General features: G+C 44.3%; 1 protein-coding gene across 8 annotated transcripts in view; it reads right to left on the bottom strand.

Annotated features, from left to right (window-relative positions):
- Window positions 1-21,133, bottom strand: part of SULF2 (sulfatase 2) — a 238,531-nt gene that overhangs the window by 14,144 nt on the left and 203,254 nt on the right. For all 8 annotated transcript variants that reach the window (XM_048819455.2, XM_048819458.2, XM_048819460.2 and 5 more), the window contains 4 exons: window positions 14,465-14,672; window positions 4,897-5,140; window positions 2,271-2,367; window positions 758-852 (listed from right to left, as the gene is read on the bottom strand). In XM_048819455.2, coding sequence (XP_048675412.2) covers window positions 758-852; window positions 2,271-2,367; window positions 4,897-5,140; window positions 14,465-14,672 — 644 coding nt within the window. The remainder of the gene's footprint in view (window positions 1-757; window positions 853-2,270; window positions 2,368-4,896; window positions 5,141-14,464; window positions 14,673-21,133) is intronic.

The raw sequence follows: 21,133 nt of genomic DNA, 5'->3' as shown, positions 1-21,133 counted from the left end.
AGCGGTCCCCGGGGCCAGCCACATCAGCTGCTGCTCAGGCGGTCCCTGGGGCGGGCTGCCAGAGCAGTGACTGATGGGGCTGTCCAAGTGGCTGGCTGCAGAGCTGCTCCGGCAACAGCCAGTGTGGCTGTCCCCAGGGCAGCTGCTCGCGCAGCCCTGGGGTCAGCCACACCAGCCGCTGCAGAAGTCACGGAGGTCACAAGAAGTCACAGAATCTGTGACAAACACGGAGCCTCACCCATGACCTTAGGTCACCAACACTAGACCACAGGGGCAGTTTAAAAGCTAGTTAGAAGCTTGACCTTGTCCATCATTTTAAATGGCATTAATTAGTCCTGAATTAATTCATGAGAAACAGAGATGCCTGAGTTCTGCTAGCTCTGCGCTGTAAGAGAAGTGAGTTCTTACGAGCAGGACATCCCCAGTCGAACACTACAAGTGTTGGAGTAAAGGGACAGAAGGAGGCCAGAGACAAGACCTATCGCCTTGTAAAACAAGTCCCCACCTTTTGCTTTAGTGACCAGCTTTAAAATGTGCTTCTCCGAGCATCACTTTGACTATCTCAGATTCATAACCATTCCTGTGTAACAGAAAGGTGGGAGGGAAGCCTCTGCTAAACTGGGCACTGGATTAAGAGCTCCTGTTAGCATCATCAGCATAAACTCTGGTAAAACAGATTCTTACCCTGCCTGCCAAGACTCATATCAGCCACCGTTGCATATTACAACTTGCTACTTTAATGTATGTGTGGAGATACCTTATCTTGTTACAGTCACACTCCTCTGGTCGCTTCTTCTTTAGATGACCTCTGACCTCCCTTAAGTTTTTTATTTTATTTTGCAGTGTTTCAATCTAACAACAAAAATCACAGAATGAATTGGTTGGGTTCCTATCTTCTCCCATCCATTCTAGTCCAATAAAAAAATTTCTTTCCCCACTCTTACCTTGCTCCTACCCCACGCAGACTGCAGTGGCTCCTCTGATGCACCTGTACATACTTTTCTAGGCTTCTGCCACAGGATCAAAATTACCAAAACTACTCCCCCTGCTACAGCCCAGGAGCAAACCTTCTTCTGGCTGCCTAGGATGGAAACCTGAGCGTGGAGCTATAGGAAAGTCAGTCTTTCTATTCCCAAAATACCAGCCATGACCTACTTAGGGCAGGTCTTAACCACCATACTGAGCTCTGGTAGGGGAAAGATATGGCTATGTTCTGATTTGCATACAACTTCCTCCCATCATTCAGATTTGAAAAAGGCTGGATGTTACCTAGCAAAAGGAACAAGTCCAACTGAAGCCTTTTGGAGAGGTATGGCCCATTGTGAATTTGAAACAGGAACAGACTTCCCTCCTTTTAGGATTGCAAGAGGAAGTGACAGGTCTCCACCATTTTACATTACAATCATTTGAAACCTCTGGCTGCATGGAGCACAGGACAGTGGTTAGTTTGATTGCGTTGGCATATGCATTTGTGGGAGAGGAGCGAAGTGCCAGACCATTATCTGCTTCTTTCCCTGTAATTGAAGGCAGTAACGTTGCTAGTATGTTGGTACTGTTCACTCTAGCTGGCAGTGCACACACATGCTCAAGAGATGGGTCTAGGGCTCCCACCTTGGCTCTTTACATGGGGAGACAATGTAAACATATCATCCAGGATTGAGCAAAAGGTTACTACCCCACCACCACTAAATAGCAGCTGCATCATGACAGGCTGGCATACATGTGGTGGACCCAGAACTCAAGAGTAGTACACAAAGGATCCTGCCCTGTGACCCTATACAAGAAATAGAGGTGACAGGAGAGAGATGAGACGAGGCAATTTTCTTCTGCATTCCATACTGCACATGCTTGTTAAAAAACAGAGCTGGAACAAGACGATACTGAAGAAGCTTGACTTTAGCTTGCCCCTTAGTGTACTACCAAAGCTAATGTGGTCTTCAGTATCTCCCATGGCCTGTGCAAGATTTGCAGTGTAAAAGCATTCCCAGATATGATTTGCTGAGTGATTACAAAAGCTCCTTTCCCTGTACTCTGCGATGTTTTTGGGTTTCAGCTTTTTCTCCCCAACATCTCCCTGTGCCCCAATGACTGGCTAAATATTCACTGGCCTGAATGCATGGGCCTGCAGGGAGACCTCATATGACAACTTCTCTTCCAAATCCCTCATCTCCACAAACCAAGGAAAAACTAATCCAATTCCCAAATGCAAAAGTTAAAAATAACAAAATAAAGCAGCATATTACACACATACAGCTGTCAAGATCACTAACCTCATGGTCAATATGAAGTTTATGGTCCTTCCAAGCCTGCAGTGACTTGTACAGATCTGTGTCACACTGAACAGTATCATTCTCCAGGATATAGCATCTGTCCACAGGAGAATAAAATTTTATTACAGAGGAGCCAGCATCAGAAACATCTGCTTTTGATAACTCTGAGGCCATCTCTACACTTACCGGGTTCGATGCTGCTGCAATTGATTCAGTGGGAGTCGATTTAGCAGGTCTAATGAAGAGTGCTCTCCCATGGACTCCAGTACTCCATTAGAATGAGAGGAGTAAGGTAAGTCAATGGGATACATCTCCCATCAACACAGCGCAGTATAGACACTGCAGTAAATCCATCTAAGCTACGCAGACTCCAGCTACATTATTCATGTAGCAGGAGTAGCGTAACTTAGGTCGACTTACCGCGGTAGTGTAGACAAGGCCTGAGTTCTAAAGCCCCAAAAAGCAAATGATACCAATTCAACAACATTAAATAATCTACTGGGGGTGGGGGGGATTTGTTACAAATTTACCATGATAACACACAGCCAATGTGAAAACTAACTGGAGGGTAATAAACAATCAATCACTTTGAATATCCTTGTAAACAGGGCCGGCTCTACGTTTTTTGCTGCCCCACACAGCAAAAAAACACCTGCCGAATTGCTGCCGATGGCAAAACCCAAGTCAAAAGAGTCGCCGCCGAATTGCTGCTGCGGGAAACAATGAAGAGGAGCTGCCGCCAAATTGCCGCTGGGGCTGCTGCCGGAGTGTCGCCCCCTCAACAGCACCGCCCCAGGCACCAGCTTGCTTACCTGGTGCCTAGAGCCAGCCCTGCTTGTAAACTATCATATACTGGCTATTTCCTATTGCTGCTCTTAGACTGGGCTACACAGACTTCTAAGTTACTTATCAAGCATGTAGCATGTCGTTACATTACTTATCAAGCACGTAACGAATTCTAAAAGCTTCTCGGAAGCAGTAATCCGTTAACACTTAACTGAATGATCTATGAAAGAGACGAGAGATTCCCCAGAAAAACTGTCAGGCTTCAAAGAGAAGAAATGTTTACAGCTTTTACAACGGGATAAAATTCAAAAACACGTAAGTGACTTATGAGCCTAAGTCTCATTTTCAGGAGTGACTTAGGCTTCTAAGTCCCATTGACTTTTAATGAGATTTAGAATCCCAAGTCACTGTTAAAAATGGGATTTAGGCATTTTTGAAAATTTTACACTAGGAGCTTAGTAAATACCACAGATGGGTATTTTTGAAATGTCATTTGACAAAAAGCTGTGAACTCCCTGCCACGGCTTTCACAGGAAAGTTTGTGGATAAGGAAGCAGTAGGACTCCTCAGGAAGGTACACGTCTGCAGCAGTGTTTGCACAACCAGCAATTCGCGTGGACTTGGGAGCCACCTAATCAGGGAGCAGGATGAATACCCTTTGATTCAGGAGGCCACTCACACAGCACATTCTGACTCATGACCACAAAGATAGGGATCCTCAACTGCACTACCTTCAATGGAGCCATGCCACCTTACACCAGCGGAGGAGCTAGCCCTAGAAGCAGGAACTGAAGCGTGTTTACATGAGCTAATCAGTGAACAATTCAAAATAACGAACACATTGATAACGGATGTCTGTCTGAGCAAAGTTCATAAGAAGACCGTGACTAAGCTAATCAAACACAAATTTAGTTGCAAACAGCTCTAGAGTTTACACACACAGGAGCAGATTTCTTTCTTCCCAGCGGTGTTACGGTGTCTTCACAGCCCAGATAATTCCCTCTCCCCACCTTCCAAGGCTCCACCTCACAATGCTTCTCTTCCCTCAGTCCAGCATTCACGTTCCCAAAATTGACAAGAGGGAGGTGCGAAAGGCGGCTGCTTCCCCTAGAACTCCAATTGCGTTCTTGGAATAAGCAGTTACACTCAACTAGGGCCTTGCCCCAGTTACAGCCAACCCCCTTTCACAGACCAGGTGAATCACTATGAGTTCCACTGTACAGCTTATCCTGGTCTCAAATAAGGATGAGCATTCCTGGTGCAAACAGTAGTTGTGCTTGTTTACACTAGAGGTCTGAATTGGCTAATCACTGATGGGTGAAATGGCAGCAAGTCTCCAGTGCAGACAAAGCTTAGAGCATGGGACAGCCCTCTGCAGCCACACACCATTCCCTGTGTGATGGTAAATCATCCACTGTGAAAAGCTAATGCTACTAAGGGTAAGGATGGGGACTTCAGAGAAGGGAGAAAGAGGGACTTAAATGTACAATCAGAATGGGATTTTCAAAAGGTGTAACTCAGCGCCCACTGAAATCAATGTGAGTTATACCACTGACTTCAATGGGAGCAAAGCTAGGCCAATGTTGAGAGTTTTGGAAAATTCCCACCTCCGAGCCCTCACTCTGCAGGGACACTGGCTGAACCCAGGCAGATTTCCTCTCCTGCTCTTTCCCTCCTCCCCAAATAAACGGTTTCTGCAGCAGTTTCACTCTGCCAAGCTGGAAAGTCGGAGGCCAGGTGTCAGCATCCAAATTACTAGTTCACCAAAAGAAATGCACCCATTCTTTCTCAACCTGCCCATGGGTGACAAGGGCAAATGTCACACACTGTACGCACTCACCTGTGAGTCACTTTGATTAAATTAGGGGCCATATACTCTGCGATGCCGCCTGTGCCACTGTATTCTCCGATGTCCTTATCCTCCTCTGCTCCTGCAGTCTCCCCCTCTGTCTTGTGTCTTTTGGTGATGTTCCTTGGTAAGACAGGATGGTAGCCATCTTCTAAGCCCAAATTATAAACCTCTCCATCCAGCTCAATGGACACAGAGCGAACAGAGCGATTCCGGACATAGCTTGGCTTGTATTCTGGAAGACAGGGAGAGAGAATGTGCGCTATAATCTGATCTTGCTTGAGCCAGGGTCCTTCCTCAGACACCAGCCAGACTGTGACATTTGGAATTAACTGGCCCATCTTCCAGGTTTGGTGTTTGCTGCAGCTGTCCTCAGAGCTGTTGTCTCACGAGCACTTTCATGGGCAACTGGGAGCAGGAGAGAGTGAGGGCAGCTGGGCACAGAGAAGGCGGCGGGAGGAAGATCTGCAATATGGTTTAGCGAGAACATAGTTCATTTTTAAAAATTGCTTTTACTGGGAGAGTCACCAGGTGGCAGCAAAAGCTCAAAAAATAACCCGGATCAGTAGAAATGGAAGAGCTGCACTGTACTAGGTCATTCCTGCGCAGGCCACGACAGCTTTTCCCTTCAGCATGCACTCCTGGGCTTTGTCCGGTCTACGTTAAAGTTCCCAGACAACTGAACTCCCATTACATCCCACAGAGACTATTTTGATGGAGCTCAGAAAGGTTTCCCAGCATTCAGACTGACCCTTTGTCTCAATTTCACCTTTTTCCCTCCCAGACAAGCTATTTTAGTTTTTAACCTCTCCCTGCAAATCAATCCCGCCTGGCCCTTCCTCATTTCTATTCCTTGTCCCTAAATTCCCTTGTTTGCCAATATCTTTCTGATGCTGAGGTGCCCACAGCTGACTGCCTCTTCTACAGTCTCTCCAGTGCCACGTAGTCCCTTATAACACACTGTCTTTCCATACGCAGCCCAAACTCACACGGTTACCATTGAGCACTATGAACTGCCCACAATCACTTGTCAGTCTGTTTGGTACTGCTGCTTTCCAAGATTCTTCTTCCCTGCTCAAAACCCAAGGGATTCTAGAGATGAATCCAAGTTTTACATCCAAATCCTGCCCTTGCAGAAAAAAGGATGACAGAAGCACAACCTGACTGGAAGCCACCATGGAAAGGCCCCTCTCCTTGCTGGTGCCTGATCCTTTCCTGAGCATCAAGGGACTCATGGTTGTCTCAGGACTCACCGGAATCAAGTCTCTTCTGGATTCCTCCCCTCTGTCCAAAGCTGAAGGCTAGCAGAGTGCACCCCACAAGAATGAGACTTTTGTTTTTCAGTCTGATGAAGAGAGATATGCTGCTGTGGCATGAAAAGAAACTAGCCCCACATGCTCAAAACAGACCTTTCAACAGGGGAAACCCCCATACAGAAGAGGAGAAAAAAAAAACGGGAAACATTAACCAGTGTGTTGTCTCACCAAAAAGGTGGACTGTTCAAATGAGTTATGTCCTATAATTGACACAGGACCTGTTTTGGGGGCCCATCTTGGATTTCCTGGTGAAGTTGGTCAGGAGGTTCAGGACCCATTCACGAATCTTGGTGGGCATTCAACAGCAAGAGAAACGTCTCTCTCCTCCCAGTGCTAACCTTTGGTTTCTGGCATTTAATTCCAGTTGATGTGCTACAGAAAGCAGAATACCAGCTGGATGATCTAGCTCTGCACTTTTTTACACCTGGGGCTCAAAATGTATTGCTGATATTGAGCCAGGTGAATCATAGCAGAAGAAAAAAAACATTTTAGGCTCTAATTCAGGAAATGTTTGAATAAGAGGAGGAAACTCCCATCTTTTCAGTACCAGAAGGATGTTCCAAAAAGCTACACCCTAATGATTAGACTCAAAATGCAAACTCTTCTTTTTTTAGTTGCTCTCTTATTTCATCTTGTTATTCTCTGCCAGTCAAGAGTTTCTAGTCCCTGTGAACTTCATGTACCCAACCTGGTGCACTGGCCTTTAGCATGCAGTTGCAGGGAACCACAGCCTACACATATCCCTGAAGAATCCTCTTACACTCAGAATGCAGGAGAGAACTTCTCCATTGCAGCCATTCCCAGTCTCACCTGAGTCATTCTTCATCAATCTGGTATGAGAGAGCTCACAAATCAAGTCATGTTTTTGTCATTCACTATCCACAGTGCTGGACCAGAGCATTTAATACTGTGATTTGTCCCAAACGCCATCTATTCCAAGAGGAATGGTTAAAATATTTTAAGTGATGAATTTTCATCTGGGCCTCCCTGTTTGCAAAGCAAATTGTGAGCACAAATTCTGATAGTTACATGTCTAACCACCTGATTTGCTCCCACAACTTCCAAGTTTTGCTCTCCAATTCATTTGCCTGTATACACACACACACACACACACACACACACACACACACACACACACACACGTGTGAGTGCAGGGCCTCTGACTATTAGTCCTTAAATGCCTACAATCCCTTGTCATCATAATTTTCTTACCAGGTTTCGCAGCCTCTGCTCCAGGAAGGCCCAGGAATCTCACACCTCTTTCTCCTTCTCTGTTCCTCAGAAGCTGGCTGATATCTTGCCTGTATTATTATATGGTTACATCCTCAAAGCTGAATCTAGAAACTGAGTTTGGAGAAAATCGATCTATGCTAAAGGAAGCTAATCCCTCATCATTGCACCATCTCTCCACAACAGCTATCCTTCTCTTCTTGTGTCCTTCAGCATGGGTCTGTCTCTCTCTCTCGGGGGCAGGTACAAAACTCCAGCTAGGTCTGCCTCAGCCAGACTGAGGACTAAACCAGTCGACTCTTTCATGAGTTATTTTTTGGTAGCAAAAAGTAGCAGCATCTAAGGTTTCAGCAATGGGTGGTGAGCATGCAGTGCAGCACCTGGAATAATTATTCAATTACATAAAGAAATGAGGTAATGTTTTATTATAAAACCATAAACTTCATATCTGGCATAAGCACGCACAGCCTTCAGCTTTATATGATCTTCCCTCAAGCCATCATTCAAGCCTTATTACTAGTTTCCACCTGCCAAAGTCATGATTTAGCACTGAGATCACTTCGGAATGATAGTTCTCTCAAGGATAACTGCGTACTGTATCTGCTGTATGTGGCAACTTCTCCAAAGCAGAAGCCCAGCTACATAGCAGAGGCATTAGTGAAAGGGCGAAAGCACCTGCACTTCCCTGCTGCTACCCATTCTGCATCGGTAGTTTGGATCTGATGTATTTTCCATTTCCTAAATGACCATGGAAAAAGTCTTTTAGGTTATTACTATGAGCAGGTATTCTGCTAATGGATTCTAACCATGGGGAATTTATTTTATTTGAATGGCCCATAAGGAAAAAAAAAATCTGATGCCAGCTCAATGTTTCCTATCACTATCAATATATTTTAACAGAGTTTTGGAGAAAGGTACAATTTTCAAAAGTACCAGAGTGCCTTAGAAAGAAAAGGAGGACTTGTGGCACCTTAGAGACTAACAAAGTTATTTGAGCGTAAGTTTTCGTGCGCTACAGCTCACTTCATCGGATCCACTACATGCATCCGATGAAGTGAGCTGTAGCTCAGGAAAGCTCATGCTCAAATAACTTTGTTAGTCTCTAAGGTGCCACAAGTCCTCCTTTTCTTTCTGTGGATACAGACTAACACGCTACTACTCTGAAACCTGTCAAAGTGCCTTAGACTCTTAGAGCCAGATTTTTAAAACTATTTAGGTATCTAAAGTTGTAGTTAGATGCCTACTGAGATTTTCCATGGGAAATTAGGTGCTTAGTAGAATTTTCAAAAGCATCTATTTGCATCTTTAAGGGCCAAAATATCTTAAAATCTGGCCCCGAGTGACTTAGGTGTTTTTTTTTTCCTAATAATATCAGACTGTCTTAAAACACTGGGATTTTGCCACAGCAGTGGAATCTGACCTTTAAGCAAATCTCATGGAAGTTACAATGAAAATACACTAATGTTTTGTACAACGCTCTTTCCTTCCTGTTTAGTAAGTTATAGGCAGAAAAGTGGAAGTAGACCATGCATATTTGTAACTGCCATTATTCATATGCATTTCAGCATCACAGTAGGGGCAGATCTATACCACATTTGTTATACAGAGTAACATTATACATCATAAGACAATTGTGTAATATTGCTTATTATAGTCTCACTATTGTTTAAATGTTCTTACTTCCAGAAAGCTTTGTTTCATATTTCTTAATACAAAATCACAAGCCATCTAAAACTCAAAGGAAATTAAGAGGACAGAGAAATACAAATTATTCAAAGAACATCCCGACTTACACTAAAAAGCAGGTACACTCAGAGAACACACCCTGCTGAAAGTCCTTTTTCCTTGCTCCCAATATATGAAGGAATTTCAGGTTAGCTATAAATGTATAGGTGCCCCCAGACTGATTTTAGGCCTAGCAGCTGAGTATCACCAACCCAGAATATACTCGCTCTTGATGACAGGGTAAGTCAGGTGTCTAATTCAGTTTGGAATTGTTGTTTTAATTTTTAACTTGTGTTCTCTGTTTTAGTGAGCAGCATTTGCTAGGCACTGGAATGGGCTTGGAGCCTGATCCTGCATGCCCTGGGCACCCAATAGTTCTATACATGTTCTTCATCAGATGAAATTGTTCCTCATGATTTAACGTTCTACCCAGCCCAGTGTGTCAAAGAGTACATATTCTTTCCAGTTCCCATCCTAAGAAACATGAAATATGCCATAAAAATCCAAGTACCCAACACTAGCATCCGGATCACACTTTTTGCAGCATTTTACCAATTTGGAGGAGAAAAAGGCTCATTTTTCGATTATACCATTTTCTCCTGCCCTAACCATTTTCAATCCAATGAGCCAGCTTTCCACTTGGGCTGTTTAAAATAACAAACTGGAAAGTTACATTGGCCTGTGTCACTTTGTGCCCGCTCACACATTAATTACCTAATAAATCACACTGTGACAGCATGTGCAAGAATTCCTGATGCCATTCTAGACAGTCCATGTCAACTGACCCTAGCTCACCCGTTCCATTGAACATCATGCCCTGCTAAGACTGGCTGTGGGAAATGTAAAGCATCGGAGCCCGGTTGTTTTACTCAAGAAACAAGAAGTGATAACTTGATCATTATACTCCAGTTAGTCTCCCTAGGCTGATTATTTTGAAAACATAGTCACTGTGCTTCCCTACTGAGGCCTACAGTAGTGTAAATGGCCTTACAATTGCAAATGATCCCATTTACTTGAAAAGTCACTAGAGTCTCCACTTCCACAATCCCACTCCACTTTTTTAAAAAAAAATCCTTTGTATTAACAATTCATTTTTCAAACAATGACTATACCGGACTATGACTATACCTGAACTTAAAGTCATGTGGGGTTTCTTTTTTTAAATAAAGAGAAGGATTTGGGGGGGGGGGGGATCACGAATTATTGCCCTAAGCAGATACTAAAGTGCTTTGCTGCCTTGGGGCCTATGTTCCTAAACTTGGATTCTATATCCTATGCCTGGACACACTGGGCTAACAAAGAAGTTCAATATGTCCTCTTGACTCAGAGGTGATCTAATTAGCTTCAACTTGTCCATCATCTCATTTGCACTAGGGAGATTGTACTCTACTCCTTCTATGAGTTTATCCATCTCATTCTGAGCACCTCCTAAGAACTGTAATACATTTTCCAGACCTGTGTAGGTAAGTGTGTTTTCTGTTAGCAAGCTAAAATTTCTCCTTTTTTAACTTTAATTTCATGTCTTATCACTCAACATCTAGTAAAAACTCTCCCTCTTCTGAGCATATCATTGGGAACCAGAACTCCAGTGTTCGAATCCCAGGGCTAACACCAACTTCCCTTCTACCCTAACCTTACTTAACTTGTTTGCCTTTGTCTTTCTCATCGGTAAAAGAGATATAATTATACACTTAACCAGCGTATAGGGATGTTGTGAAGATTAGTTAATGTCTATGAAGTACTGTGCAGATGTACTTAATAGTATTATGTTGTCCCCACTTAAATAGAATTGTTTTGTTCTCCATATTAAGAGCCTTCAACCTGTCCCTGTAACTGAACTCTTTCTTTTCTGTGCCTTTAAAAAGTTAATTGAGCTGCAACTTCTAGTATTATTTAAAAATTATCTGCTGTGCCACATACTTAAATAGCAAGTGTAGCTGTGTAATTTCATCCCGGAACCAATAATTTCATTCTCCTAAAAATCAGCTTAGTAGTTACTAACTATCTTGCAAGCCAAATATAATGGGAGAAAATCAATTCAAACTCTCTGTTTGAAGCAGGTCATTATACAGAAAGACTAATCTGCTAAATAATTAAGGCACTGCATTTGTGGAGTGAGACAAAAGCAACATTACAGATGAATAATAATTCTGAGCTGCCGTTTCCCTCTAATCTATAATTAGACTATGTACTTCAAATATATATATTAGTCTGACTCAGGTTTAAACCAGAGCCAGTGAATGGGCTTTGTGGAAAAGCACCTGATCTGTGCCAAAGAAACCAGAAATGGAATCACCCCCTTTGGATTCAATTTCTGGTTAAGAGTCAACCCTGGCACCACTGGTTGAGCGTGAGGAAAAGACATTAGATGCAAGCAGCTTCTGGAACGAAGAAGATACACACCCTTATTAAAAATAAATTACTGCAGTAACTATTGTACAGAAGAGGATAAAAGCCTACTACTGCTAACAGAGTTACTCCTTTAGTTCAAGTGGTAAAGGCCCAGGCTCATTCTCTGTTGGTAACCCATGGCAGAGGTAGAAGAGAGTGGGGGTCATTACACATACTTTTTCCCTGAAAAAGTTTATGTAGTAAAGAAAACATATGGTACAGCATCATGGATGCCATTTGAAAATGCATAGGCCCTGAGGCACAGTCGCTCTGATGTTCAATGGATTAGCTGAATGTTTTATTTTCTTTTCTATTTTTTCTTTTTTCTTTTTTAAACTACTGTATTTTTCAAAAGAATGATAAAAATCAACAAACTGGTTGCAGTGCAAATCTCCACTGTGACACGTGTCCTCATCACTAAAAGCACAAACAATTAGAACTAATTAGCAGTGGCTGCAGAGAGATCAAGAGGGGACAGGACCTGGAGGTGCTCTCATCAGAGTAGGGTCAGGAGGCCTGACTGCAGAGAAGCACAAAGCAGTTCTCCCTGCTGGTCCTCAGGCACATGAGCGTCGAGTGCCTTTCTTGGCTGGTGCATAAATAAAGAATTTTATTCCCCATAGCTGTGAGGACAGTGCCTTCACTAGTACTACAATTCTTTTTAAAAAATGGATTAAAAACAGATATTTTCCCTGCAGCACCAGCTCAGGCATCAAAAGGAGACACAATGGTGGGTGAATTACTGACAGACAGTCATTCTGAGGGTACGCCTACATTGCCAAAAACTACCCACAGCTCTACATCTCAGAGCTCAGGTCAACTGACTTAGGCTCACGTGGCTTGCATAGATGGATTTACCTTTTGTGGGCCTGGCTCCAAACATATTTGTGTGCCCCCATGGAGGCAATGGACCATGGCACGGGGAGGCCAGGCCCCAGAGTGAGGAGCCAGCCAGGGGCAATGGTGCATGACATGGCACGGGCAGTCCCACTCCACCCAACCCAGTGCAAGGGCACTATTTACAAACTGGCAGTTGCCAGATACACAGTGGCCCACCTGACCCTCTGCTGCCAGCATGCCCGTTCCCCTCAGGGGTGGGCCCCTGCTGTGCCACACAGCTCCCCCCTGCCCAACACGAACACCCCCCCCCCCCCGAGTCCCTATGGTCAGAGCCCCCCCAGGCCTGCTATGCCCATCCCACCCCCTCCACAAATGCACAGTGCCCTGCACAACACCACCCCTGCCCACCACCCCCCAGCTCACAACTGCCCAGCACCCCATACAGAACCCCCTAATCCCTAGTGCCCCAGCACACATCTTCTCTGCCCCCTCACAGCCCAGCACCCCCCCAGACCCCTCAGAGACCCACTCCCCCACACGTTGCCCCCCGGCTGCACTCACCTGCCCTGCTGTATCTGCCGGGCTGAGCTAGTGTAGCAATTTCACACATACTATAGTGCAAGAAACTGCTACCTGTAGGCATTCGCGACTTCAGGCAGCAGTTTTGTACAATAGCAGTTTCTTACAATCTCGTGTATCAGCAACTGCTACCAGTAGCAGCACATTCCTACGGTGAGCAGTTTAATATACTACACCAGCAGCGCAGCCAGGGCTGGTCCCGGGGCGGGGAATCGCTCCAGCCCCTTGGGAGTGGCACGGTCAGCCAGGCCAGAGCCTGCCCCAGCTGGGCTTCCTTAGGACCCACTTGCCTGGAGGGGCCCAGCTAAGCCCCCCCAGCCCCACCCCAACTGGTGAGACTGGCCAGGCTTCTGCACCAGTCCCAAGTGGCTCAGCTCTGGGGAGACAGGCAGGGCCCCACAGGTGGTGGGAAGCAGAGACTGCCCGGAGCTGGAGGTGCACTGGGGTCCAGCCAGGGGTCGGAGAGGAGTCATTGGCAGGCTGGCAGGAAGAGAGGAGCAAGTGATTGGGGAGGGGCGCAATCCAACTGGAGCAGACCAAGGCCCTTTCTGAGCATGAGCCTGGCTCCATGGCACCATTGTAAACCCGGGCTGGTGGCTTGCACTATGGGGCTAAAGACAGCAGTGTAGACATTCCCACTCGGGCCAAAACCTGGGCTCTGAGACCCACCCTCCTCACCAGGTTTCATAGCCCTGGCTTCAACCTGAGCAGGAACATCTACACCACTATTTTTAGTCCCATAATACATGCTCTGTGAGCAGTTGACCCAGGCTCAGTCTTGGTGTTTTTTTGAAGGTTTTTTCTGAAGTGTAAATGTACAGGCTACAGGCAATGGGCCTGAATCATCACAGACTTACACCTCGTATAGGCTTTGCACCTGAGCAAACAAGGTACAAACCCTGCTGAATCCAAATGGCTGTGCTTTACACTCCATTTGTATGGGTGTAAGTGACTAAACAAGTTGAAGGCAGTGGGGAATCAGACCCATTAGGCTTCTCTCATGCCACAATATGTATCCAAGGAGCGGACAGCCATAACCACATCCCTAAGAGAAGCTTCTGGATGTACATAAAATACATGCTCCACCCAGACAGGATGATCAAACAAATTCACAGTCACTAAATGCTGAGGGGCAATTCCTGGTCCCACTGAAGACACCGTATTGCCCTGCTTTGGATGGCAAAGCATCAAAACATTCTACTCCCAAAGAATCCTTGTGTTCCACAGGTTGAGGACATTTTCAAATTTGGGTGTCTAATGTTAAACACCTAAATCCGTATTTGTACAGATCAGTGGCCTGATTTTCAGTGACAGCTGCAGGCACTCAGCACCTCTGAAAATCAGATCACTTATTCGGGTGCCTACATACAGATCCAGGTTCTTTAACATCATGCACCCAAGCTTGAGAATGTTCTATGAGCAAAGAACAAGCCTTTTTTCTATGACACAGAGACAGAAGAGGCAGCGCGGTCACTTACGTTTCTTAGAGAAGAGTTTCGTTCTCTGTCCAATAGGGCTCAGCTTGTATTCGTTTTCCTCACAGTTGCAGTCTTCACTTTTCCTGCTGTAATACTTGGGCATGAGATTGGAGAGCCCCTTGCTGCTGCTCGCAGCTGTCAGGTGAGCCATCCCTTTGCACTTGTGCAGCTTGAGCTTCCCGCTGGCATCTTCTATACACTGCCATTTCTGTAAGTTACATTTGGTTGTTAGAACACTGCCACCATGCCACAGACAGGATACAAAGAGACAGACAGAGCTAGTCATTAGCGAAAACTATCTTTCAATACTGTGCCCATCACTGCAGTCGCCGAGGGTCTTACCAAAAGTATAAGGCTCCATATAAGTGTATCTGCAAAAGGCTGGGTCTGTAGCAACATCTGAACAAATGCAAAAGTACAACATGTCTGCAACACAGGTTTACCAGACTCACCAAAAAGCTAAAAACAGCCCAGGATAAATTGCCACTTCGTTAAATTATCTACACTCAAAATACACTGGTTGTTGCAACCTTCTCATTTTCAACGCATATCTTCTTTATTCTGTTTTTGCATTTGATTTTGCTTGTAGGCAAGCTTTTTGGGTGAGTAGAATGAAGGGAGTTGCCATATTTTCTATGCACTTTATTTAGCTTGAGGACAGTTGGCTTATTACTGTAATGTAACAAAACAATCACAGTTATAAATCAAAGATTTAGAAGTCTTTTTTAACTGGCCAGTTGCCTTCCATACGATTGTCCTTTACACCTGGAATGCACAGTCTATCAGGTCTGGCAGAGGGACTCCCTAATTTCTAGCCTGCTGCCCGTTTCCTTGTGGACTTTACACAAAATAACCCACAACAGGGAGACCAGTCCCAGAAATGAGAGAACAAATCTTGGGACCGTGGCAATGGAGGAGCGAAGTTTAGTCCCAACTTTAAAAGACTGGCAAGTTATTTCCTTTAATGCTCTCCCTTCCTACGAATCACAGCATTCTCCAGCCTGACAGAATACTACTTCATCAGTCCAGGAGGGCAACCTGTGTGTAATCATAGCCCCACCCCACACAATACAAGGGGAGAAGCAACTTATTTGAGACCTCCACCTCCCTTCCCACAGTCTATGCACCTGTGGATATGTCTACACTACAAAAAAAAAAAAACCTGAGGCACCGAATCTCAGAGCCTAGGCCAATAGTCTTGGGCTTGTAGGGCTTAAAATATCAATGTAGATGTTCCCGCTTGGGTTACAGCCTGGATTCCAAGTTTGACGGATTCAGAGCCCAAGTAGGAACATTTACACTGCTATTTTTAGTTCCACAGCCGAAGCCCCCTGAACCCAAGTCAACTGAGATAGGACACAGAGGGTTTTTCTTTGCAGTGTAGGCACACCCTGACCAAGCATGTATCTCAGTAGCTTTTTAAGGAATACTTCTCTCAGACCTCTGGCACTGGAGGAAGATCATGAAAACGTGTTCAACTGCACCTTTTAGGCTTGATCTACCTCCCACTGAAGTCAATGGAGCTGGGCTGGACAACCATAAAGTGAGAGTCATAATTTCCACCCAAGACGGATACAATCTCATGCCATCCAATCTCTATTTAAGCCCTTGTGTATTTTCAAATTGTAAAAAATTGACCTGTAGAGCCTTTTGGTACCACTGAATTAGGTATCGGGGGGGGGGGGGAATACAATAAAGCAAAAGAAAAGGACTCATTTTTAAAACATGGAAAGGTGTCTGTTACTGTCCCAAATCTACCATCACTGGAAAACCCTCATTCATCTTGTAGTTTTTCTTGAGAAAAATTCCACTTTTTCTCTATTACAGGCTCTCTAGATCTGAGCCTCCAGGCCTCATCAGAACTTTGGGACATTTTCAAAAGGAACAACAAACAAAAAACTACCCACAAACCAGCAGCAGCTCTCAAGTGAAAGAATATTCTACAACCAACTTGCCGCTCTATGAGGAAGAATAACTCAGTTCCCACAGAGAGATGCTTCTGGAGCTTGGGAACAAAGCTTTCATTTTCCTTTGAAATTTATACCACTATTTGCACAACAGCGAAGCAGAAAACAGCAACCCAGTGCTTGTATTGCAGATGTTGGATCATATTAAAGAAGTTCTGTATTAAAATCACAAATGAGTTTGATTCCCCAGAGTTTAAATTCCAGGGTATTACTAATTAAGAGGTCTCTTGGTTTTTGGTACTGTTTCTCTCCCTCTATGTGTGAAACTTGCAAGCTGCTAATTGTGTTAGTACATTCTAAGACAGAGTCTATTCTCAAAGCAATTCACAGAGAGAGAGACTCAAAGCAATACTCTAACAACAGAAACAGCACCCAGAGACTCCCCACCCTTTTGTTGTATTAACAATTGTGATTAAAATAGAGATAGAGGATGTATGTGGATGGATGCTTGGTGTGGATAATAACTGAATGATCAGGGAGGTGCCAGCCTAAGAATCCAGTGTCCATCGGCTGAAGAAGGCGTCAAGTGGAAATAACCAGAGGACCCCCCGGAGGGCAGACTGGAATCCACCCAACAGCCTCAAGGATGGGAGAACCAAAGAACAAGATAACATCTTGGAGCCGTCAGGAATGTGCTATCTGCTGATTGATTCAGCAACAGCATGATGAAGCAATTCCCATAGACTGGCATAGGAAGAAATTCCTATAAAAATAGACTCTAAAAAGTGAGAACTTTGGGGTCTGATTCTGCAAATCAACTTCCAGGAGCATCAGATGAGCATCTGACAAGGCCCTGCTCCCTCCTCATGTCCAGGCCACCTGGCCAGTGGCTTGGCATGAGCAACTCTAAGGCTGGTAACTATGATAACAACCTTGCAGAACCTGTGTGTGTGGGTGTGTATGTGTGTGTGTTTGTATGAATCAATGTGTGAATAAATATGAGATTGAATGGAATTTTATAGCTATAACTAACTGCTTATTATGATTCTTTCTGTATTCACAATAAATGTGGTATTTTGCCTTTTTCCCTTTAATAAGATCCTGCTGGTTTTTATTTTTATTGGTACAACACAGAGGCAGTTTAAAGAAAAGGAGTACTTGTGGCACCTTAGTTTAGAGATCTTGCACAGTCCTGGCCAACCAGAGCTTGTTTCTCCACATTCAACATATGCTTTTTTTTTTTTTTTTTTTTAAGAGTTCAAGACTTTGTTGCATGTCTGGTGGACTGGGAGCTACGGACTCCTGAATTGTAATTATGGCCTGGACACAGACACCTTTTGTGGATTTGGACAAGTTGTGTGTGTGTCCTAGGCCCCAGTCTTACTCAGATTTACGCACCTGCTTAGCATTAAGCACATGTAGAATCCCATGGGACTCCTCAGATTTGAAAGTTAGGCATTTGCAGGGTTGGGTCCTTAGTTTCCTCCTCTATTAAAGTGGGATAAATTTACCTCCCAGGGTGTGTGAGGAAAAAAGCTCTGAAGATTAAATCGCCAGGTAAGTATTTTTAAAATTACTTAATGTGATAAAATGTAACTACCCGAGTTTAAATTAAGAAATCTGTTTGCTTAATACCAGCTCTTATATTGGAGAAAGCTATATTTTTGAATAATTTTGATTCATCTGAACCTTGTTTTGGAGGATATACAGACCAGCTACATTTCCTGCTTAGTAGAACTCAGCTATAGAAAAATGATGTATCAGTAAAGAGAGCCTTTTTCATAGATTCAGCAATGAGGAAGTTAATATGACAAGATGGTAACTGCTGTATATAAGTGCCCCAATGTGTACCCCAATACAATTTATTCTCTTCTTCCTTCATCTCTCATCAAGAAAGCAAGAAATGCCCAACTTTCTCCTTCCATGTGAACTGGGAGAATTACATTAATTTGGTGCATTTAAAAATCTTCACAGAGGAGTTCTGAGCTGTTGTGAAAGTCACTGGAAGGCTTTGTTACAAAAGCATGTTTGTAATCAATAGGCCTATCTGCTGAATAAATGCACAAAGATACTGAGCAAAACTCTTTAGAAACATACATTGGACAATTGCACCAAAGAGAGAAGTTCAGAACAAACCAGAAATGCTCAGAAATAGTTTGCTTCTATTTTTTCCAGAGATGTGTGTGCGTACTCAGGGGCATGCTCCCCATGGATCCTGCAATGCACCCTGAGCCTGCTTCTAAGCATTAACACCCATTTTGTCAAGGAATAATAGCAGCTGCCATCATTCCTGTCTGCTGTAGAGCACGTTCACACTGAGGGAAATGAGTACAACTTTCTGTATTTGAGTGGAGGGCGATTTAAACAATTCAAACTACCCAAAGAGCGCCAGGTGCCCTGACAATTAATTAGGCTCACAGTCACAAATGATGACCACCCAGCAACAAAATATAATCATTTACAAATAATGGGTTAATGCAGCTAGCCAATAAATCCAAGCAGCAAAACACCTCCTTTTACCACTCCCTCTTTTTTGTCTTCACGAGGAAAAATCCGGCATGTTCTTAACTCATATGACCTAACTCATGGTAACTAACATCTTAAAAACCTTACTGAAGATGGGCAGTTTGTAGTTTTAACCAACATTAGCAGGTCATTGTGAACACTAGGCTCCCCTACAGTCTATCCCAACCTGCTGTGCAGGAGCCTAAGGTTTACAATGACCTGATACTTGTTAACCCTGCAAACTGACCTGTCTTCACTAGGATTTTAAGCTCACGTTACTTACTAGGAGTTAGTTAACGTGAGGTCAGTGAGGGTGCACTCCCACAGAACACACATTCAAATAAGAGGCTTTTGCAGTGTGGCCTGAAAGCCATCAAGTTAACAACTCTTCATACTTCTCATTTCATATTGCTGTAGTAGAGGAATTCCTATTGTCCACATTGGGCAACAGTGCCAGTTAACCAGCTCCGTCGGTGCCCACTGCCACCTATTTAGCTAGGCATACTCAAGTGCTCTCAGCCCCTCCCCGACATGTACTAATCACAGCAGTCATGATTTGGAGAAACCGAGCCCACAGTTGAATGGGCAACTGCAGTGTTATGGAAAAGTGATCCTAGAATATCCCTTCACAAAGGCCCAAAGTATCTCCTACACGTAGAAATAGCTGGGCACTAAAACACAAATCTAGCAGCAGATGTATAAGGAACAGATACTTTTCCTTGATGCATGCAGACAATAATGTCTTGGATTTCTTCAGTGAAGCTACCCTCTTTTAACATGTACGTAACCCCTAGTGGCAGATGCATGTTGTATTTTGTATTCATATCAAGAAGTCTTAATTTCCATCCCATTCCCTACCACCATCAAGTGGTTTTGCATTATTGTGCTTCAGAGCTTTCCTGCCACTAGAGCAATTACAGGTGTTAATTCAAAGTCATTACTTGAGGCTCCAATCAGAAATAAATAGCTGTGACCTTCACAGTAGGTTTTTTCATGCAGCTTGCTTATTTCCTCAGTGAATCTCTCTTTCAATTTACAATGTTTTTATTTTGGAAAAAGGGGCTGATCACACAATCCTTATCAGGTGAGACTCTCCCTGAAGCCCATGGATTCCAGGACTAAGCCTCAAGTCAGCATTGTGTGTCTCAGGGGTTTCTTCTTTTGCTGAAGGAAGGGATGAAATCCCAGTAGGCAGTAAAGTGAAAAGTGCAGCTTCAGCTCTGATCAGTTAGATAGCCACAAGCCTTCCGCCCTGGTTGGTTGGACTGGGAGGAGTGGTAGATACGCTGGAGGGGAGGGATAGGATACAGAAGGACCTAGACAAATTGGAGGATTGGGCCAAAAGAAATCTGATGAGGTTCAATAAGGATAAGTGCAGGGTCCTGCACTTAGGACGGAAGAACCCAATGCACAGCTACAGACTAGGGACCGAATGGCTAGGCAGCAGTTCTGCGGAAAAGGACCTAGGGGTGACAGTGGACGAGAAGCTGGATATGAGTCAGCAGTGTGCCCTTGTTGCCAAGAAGGCCAATGGCATTTTGGGATGTATAAGTAGGGGCATAGCGAGCAGATCGAGGGACGTGATCGTTCCCCTCTATTCGACATTGGTGAGGCCTCATCTGGAGTACTGTGTCCAGTTTTGGGCCCCACACTTCAAGAAGGATGTGGATAAATTGGAGAGAGTCCAGCGAAGGGCAACAAAAATGATTAGGGGGCTGGAACACATGAGTTATGAGGAGAGGCTGAGGGAGCTGGGATTGTTTAGCCTGCAGAAGAGAAGAATGAGGGGGGATTTGATAGCTGCTTTCAACTACCTGAAAGGGGGTTCCAAAGAGGATGGCTCTAGACTGTTCTCAATGGTAGCAGATGACAGAACGAGGAGTAATGGTCTCAAGCTGCAGTGGGGGAGGTTTAGATTGGATATTAGGAAAAACTTTTTCACTAAGAGGGTGGTGAAACACTGGAATGCGTTACCTAGGGAGGTGGTAGAATCTCCTTCCTTAGAGGTTTTTAAGGTCAGGCTTGACAAAGCCCTGGCTGGGATGATTTAACTGGGAATTGGTCCTGCTTCGAGCAGGGGGTTGGACTAGATGACCTTCTGGGGTCCCTTCCAACCCTTATATTCTATGATTCTATGACTAATCAGGATAATATGGCAAAATCCTCTGGCTAGACGGGAATGAGTCACCTAGTCCACCCTCCTGTGCAGGACTGATTTAATGATTCCTAAATCATGCACAATCCGTACAGCTCTAGT

The sequence above is a fragment of the Caretta caretta genome, chromosome 13, assembly GCF_965140235.1.
Source record: "Caretta caretta isolate rCarCar2 chromosome 13, rCarCar1.hap1, whole genome shotgun sequence".
Classification (NCBI taxonomy): Eukaryota; Metazoa; Chordata; order Testudines; family Cheloniidae; genus Caretta; species Caretta caretta.
This window is presented reverse-complemented; position numbering and strand designations above follow the sequence as displayed.